Source organism: Tachysurus vachellii, chromosome 26, assembly GCF_030014155.1.
Source record: "Tachysurus vachellii isolate PV-2020 chromosome 26, HZAU_Pvac_v1, whole genome shotgun sequence".
In the NCBI taxonomy this organism is placed as follows: Eukaryota; Metazoa; Chordata; class Actinopteri; order Siluriformes; family Bagridae; genus Tachysurus; species Tachysurus vachellii.
Window position 1 is genome coordinate 802197 of NC_083485.1, and position 10000 is coordinate 812196.

The following is a 10000-nucleotide window of genomic DNA, read 5'->3' on the forward strand; positions in this document are numbered from 1 at the left end:
AGCGTGTGTGTCCGCGTGTGTGTCAGCGTGTGTGTCAGCGTGTGTGTCAGCGTGTGTGTCAGCGTGTGTGTCTGCGTGTGTGTCTGCGTGTATGTCAGCGTGTATGTCTGCGTGTATGTCAGTGTGTATGTCTGCGTGTATGTCAGCGTGTATGTCAGCGTGTATGTCAGCGTGTATGTCAGCGTGTATGTCTGCGTGTATGTCTGCGTGTATGTCTGCGTGTATGTCAGCGTGTATGTCAGCGTGTATGTCTGCGTGTATGTCAGCGTGTATGTTGTCTGCTGTAAAAAAAGTCAGGACGTTACACCTGACTGTAAACGGATAAAAACATCACATGTTTAATAACTGAGGGTGCACAAACTTTTGTACTATGCTGTGTATGGACGGAGGTGTACTAACGCTCCTGTGTGTGTGTGTGTGTGTGTGTGTGTGCAGTAATAAGACGGTTCAGATGGAGAAGCTGAGGTCTCGACTCCGCTCCGAGTTTGCGACGCTGGAATCTGAGGAGAAACACCTGCGAGAGTACAAACAGGAAATGGAGCTGCTGCTGCAGGAGAAGATGGCACACGTCGAGGAGCTCCGCCTCATCCACGCTGACATCAACGTGGTACACACACACACACACACACACACAAACCCAAAAGCACAAATTCACGGCACTTTTACAACAAGAGTCTTGTGGAAAGTCACGGACAGAATTGTGGGTAAATTCTGACATCGCTCTCCCATCATCTCACGTTGTCAGTGTAGTTCGTCTGTGAAAGTTCACACTGTATAATAAAGTCACTATAACAATACAGATTCCACACAGAGCTTCTTCATGCATCACATCTTCTCTGTTGAAATTTGAACTTTAAGATGAGAGACCGAAATTCTGCAAATGTTCTGAATTCTTCTTCTTTTAAGAGGAAACAGTACAGCTACAGGTGGTAACCGTGTGTGTGTGTGTGTGTGTGTGTGTGTGTCAGATGGAGAACACTATAAAGCAGTCAGAGTGTGATCTGAACAAACTGCTGGATTCGACTCGGAGGTTGCACGATGAGTACAAACCGCTGAAGGAGCACATCGACACCCTGAGAGCGGCGCTCGGCCTGCAGAGACTTCCGGAACTCAGCCGAGAGGAGGAGCGACTGTCCCTCGAGTCAGTTTCTCACACACACACACACACTTCCTCTGAATGACCTTCATATATTAACTTACTGTATGTGTGTTTGTGTGTCTAGTTATTTTGAGAAGCACAAAGCCGAGTGGCAGACGGAACCCTCGGAGCCTCCAATCCCAGAATCCTTAGCGGCAGCGGCAGCAACCGCACAACAGCTTCAGGCAGCAAGGAAACAAGATGCGCGACAACCAGCAACCACTTTCCGTCAACAGCCGCCGCCCATGAAGGTATGAATGAAGCCAGACAGGTGTGAGAGGTTAAAGGTTGTGTGATTTGTGAGGCTGCTGGAAAACAGAGTCTTTTGTCGACCAATTTGTTGCGAAAACCTCTGAAGCGTCATGTGTTTGGAAAAACCGCTGGCCAAAGTTCATTTCTGTTGTTGTAGAATTTTGACATAAACACATTTAACACATTTGTGTGTGTTTGTGTGTGTGTGTGTGTGTGTGTGTGTAGGCATGTCTGTCGTGTCATCAGCAGATCCACCGCAACGCCCCGATCTGTCCTCTGTGTAAAGCCAAGAGCCGCTCGCGCAACCCCAAAAAACCCAAAAGGAAACCTGACGAGTAACAAACACACACACACATACACACAGACACACACACCACATACACACACACACACACACATACACACAGACACACACATACACACACACACACAGACACACACACATACACACAGACACACACACATACACACACAGACACACACACATACAGACACACACACCACAGACACAAACATACACACAAGCACACAGACACAGAAACACACACAGACAGACACACACACATACACACAGACACAGAGACACACACATACAGACACACACACACATACAGACACACACACACACATACAGACACACATATACACTCACGCACAGACACACACTCACACACAGACACAGACACACACACACATACAGACACACACATACAGACACACACACATACATACAGACACACACATACAGACACACACACACATACAGACACACATATACACTCACGCACAGACACACACTCACACACAGACACAGACACACACACACACACATACAGACACACACATACAGACACACACATACATACAGACACACATATACACTCACGCACAGACACACACTCACACACAGACACACACACACACACATACAGACACACACACATACAGACACACATATACACTCACGCACAGACACACACTCACACACAGACACAGAGACACACACAGACACACACACATACAGACACACACATACAGACACACACACAGACTACAGAAATACTCTCTCTCTTACACACACAAACACACAGTATAAATACACTGTTGCTTGCTTCCTCTTTCTGTGTTTTTATCATTTTGTTTTTAGATTTCTGTGCTTTGGGGAATCAGAAGCTAAACACTTGGGTAACTGAGTTAAAGCTTAAATCTCAAACTAGGAGAAAAGTTGAATAGTGAATAAAGTGTTTCTTTTGTGGTGTGTTTAGAGTTCCGAGTGAGTGTAATGTGGACATTTTCCCTGATAATGAAGGACACTTAATTTTTAGGTTTTTAAATGAAGTGTTTGTGTTATTTTTTATTCTTCTTTATAAATGTACATTTTACTACTTAGAAGGTTTTGTATTTGTGTTTCTTTATTTGTTCCCTTCACACCTCTCTTTTCTACAGAACACCAGTGAATTTAACTTTTTAACTCATCTGTGTGAAAATGTGCTTTAAGTTTGTGATTTTTATTTTCAGATGTTTACGAAGTTTCTTATTTTTTTGTTCTACATTTGAACAATTGTGTTTTTCCTCTTGAACAGTGATGATGGAAAGTTTTGTGAATGTGGCATTAAATGATCAGTTTGTACAAATATCTTCAATTTATTATGTCGAATAATTGTTTCTTGTGTATTTATAGCTCATTTTTTTTGTAAATATTTTGTATGTTGTATTTTTTTCTCATTTTCATTAAAAAGTTCAGTTCAGTAACCGATATTTAATTTAGGTGTCTGCACTCACTTTAATGGTAGGAGCCACAAATCAGTGTGTGTGTGTGTGAGAGAGAGTGTATGTGTGTCTGTGTGTTTGAGAGTGTGTCTGTGTTTGAGTGTGTGTGTGTCTCTGTGTGTGTCTCTGTGTGTGTGTTTGAGTGTGTGTGTGTGTGTGAGTGTGTGTGTGTTTGAGTGTGAGTGTGTGTGTGAGTGTGTGTGTTTGAGAGCGTGTGTGTGTCTGTCTGTGTGTGTGTTTGAGTGTGTGAGTGTGTGTGTGTTTGAGAGTGTGTGCGTGTTTGAGTGTGTGCGTGTGTGTTTGAGAGCGTGTGTTTGTGTCTGTCTGTGTGTGTGTTTGAGTGTGTGTGTGTGTGTGTGTGTTTGAGTGTGAGTGTGTGTGAGTGTGTGTGTTTGAGAGCGTGTGTGTGTCGTCTGTGTGTGAGTGTGTGTTTGAGTGTGTGTGAGTGTGTTTGAGTGTGTGTTTGAGAGTGTGTGTGTTTGAGTGTGTGTTTGTGTGTGTGTTTGAGAGTGTGTGTGTGTAGTATTTATTTATTTCTCTACACAATTGTGTCTTTATTTATTAAAACAAATTAAAACACACCAGAGGTCTTGCATAACAAAAACACTATAACTACAAATTTCACACAAACTACATTTCTGCCATTTCAAAGATAAAAACGTAAAGATGCGTCACAAAGGTACAAATAAATCTATTAAACCTACTGATCTAAATCAATAAATTCATCTTTTCTATATCACAATATATTCATGAAATCTGGTACATTAAATTAGTCAGTAGACTAAATCAGAACACTAAAACTAACCTAACGAAGCTTTATGCTCATTTTAATTTGACCAAATAAAACAGAAATGTAACAAACTGCTCCACAGTTTCGTGTGTGTTCATCAGGACCTGAGACACGATGGTGGAAATACGAATCTTTCACTTTAGCTTCTCTTCAGAACCAGAAATAAACACAGATATAAAGTTCTCGTAGCTAAAGGATAAAGATCTCAGATTGTCCTGTAATAAGGTGTTAAGTAACTAACAGGTTAGTGTTTGAGTACAGTAAAAAAAAAAAAGCTGGTTATTTTTAGTAGATATTACAGATTGTTCTACAAAAGACGTTAAATAAAAGACTGAGCTGTTGGTGACTGTGTGTGATTTCACTTCAGGTGGAAACTGGATACTTTATGATGCTTTGCATGTGAACAGGATTCAGGAGAGTCATTCGGTTTGCTAATGCACACTTAACGAGCTCCTGCGCATCTTTATAACCACCTGCTGTGCTGCTAAGTCCTAATCTCTCTCTCTCTCACACACGCCCACACACACACACACACACACAATGTCTCCACCTGGGCTTCGTCTCTCTCAGTGGTGTGAAGACAATTTGGGGCTATTGTCTTTCAGTTCTCCTGCTGTGACTCTCTCTCTCTCACACACACACACACACACACTAAAACCACAGTGTACTGGAGCATGTTGCACTGTGCAAACTCTATGCAAAAATCATCACACACACATCCAGGTATTTAAATATAAATCTTTATTGTTTCTCTGTGTTTTTTTTTTTTGTTTAAATAACAAACTCCATAATCTGCGAGTTTTGAAAAAAATCATTTTACAAAAATGTTTGAAGCAGAAAAACACTCCTATAAGAAGCAAATTTAAAGACACGATGAAGAAGGACACAGATTAGCATTAGATTAACACAAACTTTCCTGCTTATGCTAGCTAGCTAATGAAAGCATGCTAACTACAAGATTTCAGAGGATTTAAGCTCATACTAATAAATGTGACAACGGAGACTTTTAAAGAACTGTAGATTTCTGGCTAATGCTGGCTAATGTGACAGGATCTCTGAGAAAGTGTTTGAGGCACATTAAAACTTTTACAGTTAGTCCTAGCTAGTCGGCTAATGTGACAGGATTTCTGAGCCATGTTCATACGTGTTTGTGATCTTCACTGTTCATATCAGCTAAATAAACATATGTTTTTATTTAAAAACTGTCTTTTGTCCTGTGATGGGAAGGTAACGGCTGTGACCTTCATCACCATGCTGCTTTTCTCAGTTAAGTCTTTTCATGTTTCTACTTGTTTACAGTTTTTGGTCCTGTGACATCTTCAGACAGTAACAGTGGGGTAGACAGGGTCCTGATGGAAGGGCGGACCGTGTCCGTGTCCGTGCGTGTCCAGGAACGCCGGTGCGATCAGCATGGTGTGCTCTGGGGGCAGTGGATAGTTGGGATAATTTGGGTAAAACTGTGGTGCCCCCTGGTGAAGTGGAGGAACAAATGCTGGTGGAAATGCACTGTACACGCTGAGTTCTGCCGGACTCGGGCGAGGAGGGTGGAGTCCAGAGTTGGACATACATGAAGGGGTGGAGCTTTTAGGTGACGGGCCTCCTGATTCCAACAAACTGGTCTGTGTGGGACTGGGCCGGTCGCTGGGCTTCGGCTTCACACAGTGACAGCAGCAGACGGAGATCAGTGACCCGAGCAGAACAAAGGACAGGAAGGCGCTCACTACGATCACAAAGGGCAGATAAGTCGGAACTGCAGGAATAAAGACAAAAATAAAGAGTTTAGTAAATCATGTCTCTCATCACAAGGCGTGTTTACTTAAAGTCTTTCATTACAAGGCCAAGTTACAAAACTCAGCTTTATTACACACCATGAGTTTATCTTAGTGAAGCAGCGAATAAAATCAATCAATCAATCAATAAATAAATAAATAATAACAATCATCATCATCATAATAACAACAACAACAACAGCATAATAATGATTATAATGATGATGATGATGATGATAATAATAATAATAATAATAATAATAATAATAATAATAATAATGATAATAATAATAATAATAATAAAAGTGATATAAATTAACAAGTGCTGATATATTACAGGATAATAACAAGGTTGTTTTCAGAACATTAACGACCATTAAATGTACATAATAAAAACCTTCAAGATGTTGTGAGATGTTCTGAAGAACTGAACCTTATTAAAAGTAACTTATTAAAAAAAAAGATTTATTTTTATAATGAATGTGTTTTTAATGTTTAATAATAAACGAATGTGTTTCGGTGCCTCAGAGAGACAGAATGATATATATATATATATATATGTGATATATGTGATGTATATTTTTAATTAAACAACTTACGGCTCGGTGGAACGTCTCGTGCTCCTTGGTTGTGGAAGTCCAGCTCGGCAGGGCACGTGCTCTGATCGAGGCGCGCGTCCGGCGCGGCGCAGCAGTAGCGCAGCGAGCACGAGCCGCAGCAGTAGCGCGCGCCCTCGCCGTCGTAGCGCTCGGGACAGCGGAATCCTCGGTGCCGCGCCCCCGACGCGTCGCTCCAACCGTGGCAGTACTCACCGCCGGCGTGCGCGCGCTGAACCGACAACAGCAGCAACAGAGGCGCAAAGAAGGGCACGAGGAACAACCGGGACCGCATCGTTAATCCGAATTAAACCGTGCGTGCTGTTTAGTCCAGGTGACTGATCGGTGAACTGAACGGGAGTCACGGAGTGCGAGCGCGTTTTTATGGCATCCATCCAACATCCAACATTCCACCCCGCCCCATTGCCCCCCCATCTTTTACCCCCTCACGCGCCATCGCAATCTCATTTACCCCCCAACCAGGTCTCCTTCTTATCGCTCATCTGCATTCAGAAAGCTGATTTCTGCACTTTATTTACACTCCTAATTACCGTGTGTGTGTGTGTGTGTGTGTGTGTGTGTGTGTGTGTGTGTGTGTGTGTGATTACCGTTTAGAGCTCAACTGTTAAAAACTAATTATTTGGAGAAAAGAAAAAAGTTATATAAAGTTCCTTTACACAAGCAGTGTGTGTGTGTGTGTGTGTGTGTGTGTGTGTGTGTGTGTGTGTGTGTAGCCTATATTTTTTTTTATAACTTTAAAATATGTAATGAGTTCATAAAGACCTTCAAGTCAACAAGAAAGTGGGGAAAAAACAGTAAAACCTGTAAAACAGTGATATTATTTTCATCTTGATAAAAATACACACGAGTTTTAACGATTACTTTTAATGAGAAATTTCAGTAGAAAAACTGAGAAATCACGTCACACACTCTTGTTTTCACGATAAAGTAGAACATAAAAGGATCAAGGAAAGTTGCCTATAAACTGTACACAGACTCCAACACATACACTCTATCACACACTCACTAACACATTATAACACTAATGTAGTCTGTAACACACAGTACACACACTCTGTAACACACAACACACTACTAACATGTCACTGTGACACACCTCCACTGCTCTGAGGGCACATGTACAACATTTTTTCAACAGCGTCTGGAGCCAGGAAGAATGTGTGTGTGTGTGTTTGTGTGTTTGTTTGTGTGTGTGTGTAAGAGAGAGAGGTTAGAGGTTACAGTGAGCGAGACAGCTCTCATCTGTCTCTGTTTAGTTTATCAGTCAGCTGACTGTCATTCCAAATCTGTCACACACACACACACACACACACACACACACATTTTGCAGCTTCTGTGCATTTTATCTAAGTTGTCTGTAGTCTCCAAAAAGCTTAAGGCTGTAAGTTATAAAGTGTCGTGTGTGTGTGTGCGTGCGCGTGCGCGCGCGCGTGTGTGTGTGTGTGTGTATTAAACAATGACACATTTGAATATTTATGCATTTTATTTAGATATAATATTTCGTAAAACAAGTTCCTGGTCTCACTCAGGTTGTTGCAGCTAAAACCCGTCATTCCTTCACCAGCTCTAAAGAAGTGTAAACTCATCTGTTCTGAAGATTTACACCTTTACCTCTGATGAACAAAGTGCTGACACTGGTGACTCCATACACACTGGTGACTCCATACACACTGGTGACTCCTTACACACTGGTGACTCCATACACACTGGTGACTCCTTACACACTGGTGACTCCTTACACACTGGTGACTCCATACACACTGGTGACTCCATACACACTGGTGACTCCATACACACTGGTGACTCCTAACACACTGGTGACTCCATACACACTGGTGACTCCATACACACTGGTGACTCCATACACACTGGTGACTCCATACACACTGGTGACTCCTAACACACTGGTGACTCCTTACACACTGGTGACTCCTAACACACTGGTGACTCCTTACACACTGGTGACTCCATACACACTGGTGACTCCTTACACACTGGTGACTCCATACACACTGGTGACTCCTAACACACTGGTGACTCCTTACACACTGGTGACTCCTTACACACTGGTGACTCCTTACACACCGGAGACTCCATCAACACATCATACACAAACATGTATGTTAAATGTATTTAAAAGTTTAACCGTACTATCAAAACTTTCCAATACTTTTTTATTAATAAACTGCAAAATGAGGATATTACTGATAGCAGCACTCACTTAGCTCCTATATGCTAATATATCTGTACATTAGTTGATTAGCTGATTAGTTTGCTCAATCTAGTAAAACTCGTTTGGAGACTGATTCTATTAAGTCTCTCCAGCTGGACTCTCGGCTCTGACCCCATCACTGTGTTATTAGCACAGATTAGCTTTAACACAATAGATTTTTAACTCCTATTGTCTGCAAGCTAGCACATTAGCATCAGATAAACAAAGAGTTGCTGCTGGGATTAGCATGCTAATTCAACAACATACTCGAATGATTGACTTTAACTAGCAGCTAAAGGATTACAGAAATCTCTGAGGGACAATGTGGCCTGTAGTGACAGTTCACTCTGTGTGTGTGTGTGTGTGTGTGTGTGTGTGTGTGTGAGGGATTTTGCTAACTTAAACCCATGAGGTGAAGGTATTTGCTTTCTGAATAACCATTTGGTGGAACGTCTGCTAAAAGATGAAGTGTAACTGTGTGTGTATGTGTATGTGTGTGTTTGTCTGTGTGTATGTGTGTGTTTGTCTATGTGTATGTGTGTGTGTGTGTGGGGGGGGGTGGATAGAAGGCAAACAGTTAATTTATTTTTAGTTCTAAACACTAATTTCATCAATTTGTTATACAGTGATTTTACTTCCTCAACACTCTTTGTTAGCCCTCAGTGCTAACTGAAGTGTAAATTAACCAACATTTCTGAGATAAATGTTGACATCCCAGGTGTTTCTGTATGTCTTGTAACACAGCAACATATTTGTAACTTACAACATATTTGTGTTGAATCATGTTTAAGTGTTTATTCTAAGTAGGTACTGTTAGCATTAGCAAGTTGTTTCTTAATGAGTATCAAAATGATAATTATTTAATTCAATTCAATTCAAGTTTATTTGTATAGCGCTGTTTACAATTGACATCGTCTCAAAGCAGCTTTACAGAACATAAACATAGAACAAAAGGTTAATATAAAGAATAATATAAAGATTAATATAATACAAAATTCAAGATTAATATTAGATATATTTAAATGTGTATGTATTTATTCCCAATGAACAAGTCTGAGGTGACTCAGGTGACTGTGGGGAGGAAAAACTCCCTTAGATGGTAAAGGAAGGAACCTTGAGAGGAACCAGACACAAAGGGGAACCTCATCCTCATCTGGGTGACACTGGGGGTGTGATTATAAATATACAGTCTGATAAATGTTGTACTGATGAGGAGATTGTTGTCCTCAAAGATTTAGCACTAACTAATTACAGCTTTGCTAATTTTACTACTATATCAGTATATATGCGACTTATTGGCCAGTCATGTTATGTAAGAAGCTAGCTGTGTTTTGTTGTGACTGGAAAGCTAGCATGCTAGCATTAGTCTAACCGTTAGCCCTCAAATAGGGGATGAAGCTATTTTATTTTAGAAGCTATCTATTTTTTTTTTTATTTTTTCTTTTACTAATT

At 41.0% G+C, this 10000-nt stretch overlaps 2 protein-coding genes across 2 annotated transcripts in view; one reads left to right on the forward strand and one right to left on the reverse strand.

Annotated features, from left to right (window-relative positions):
• Positions 1 to 3127, forward strand: part of zc4h2 (zinc finger, C4H2 domain containing) — a 3951-nt gene extending 824 nt beyond the window's left edge. The window contains exons 2-5 of the mRNA XM_060863577.1: positions 436 to 607; positions 969 to 1141; positions 1224 to 1389; positions 1616 to 3127. Of these exons, the coding sequence (XP_060719560.1) occupies positions 436 to 607; positions 969 to 1141; positions 1224 to 1389; positions 1616 to 1729 (625 nt within the window). The 3' untranslated portion in view covers positions 1730 to 3127. The remainder of the gene's footprint in view (positions 1 to 435; positions 608 to 968; positions 1142 to 1223; positions 1390 to 1615) is intronic.
• Positions 3128 to 4942: 1815 nt separating this feature from the next.
• Positions 4943 to 6668, reverse strand: shisa2a (shisa family member 2a). The gene is made up of 2 exons (XM_060863167.1): positions 6319 to 6668; positions 4943 to 5700 (listed from the first exon to the last, which is right to left on the reverse strand). Exons 1-2 carry the CDS (start codon positions 6608 to 6610, stop codon positions 5270 to 5272), a joined length of 723 nt encoding a protein of 240 aa, XP_060719150.1. The 5' UTR covers positions 6611 to 6668; the 3' UTR covers positions 4943 to 5269.
• Between the last annotated feature and the right edge of the window lie 3332 nt (positions 6669 to 10000).

What these genes read in the sequence shown, in the direction of transcription:
- shisa2a (XM_060863167.1), bottom strand. Translation starts at nt 6,610, where the DNA reads ATGCGGTCCCGGTTGTTCCTCGTGCCCTTCTTTGCGCCTCTGTTGCTG. An exon ending in ACGAGACGTTCCACCGAGCC is followed by an intron (nt 5,701 to 6,318) that starts GTAAGTTGTTTA and finishes TTATTCCTGCAG; the next exon opens with TTCCGACTTATCTGCCCTTT.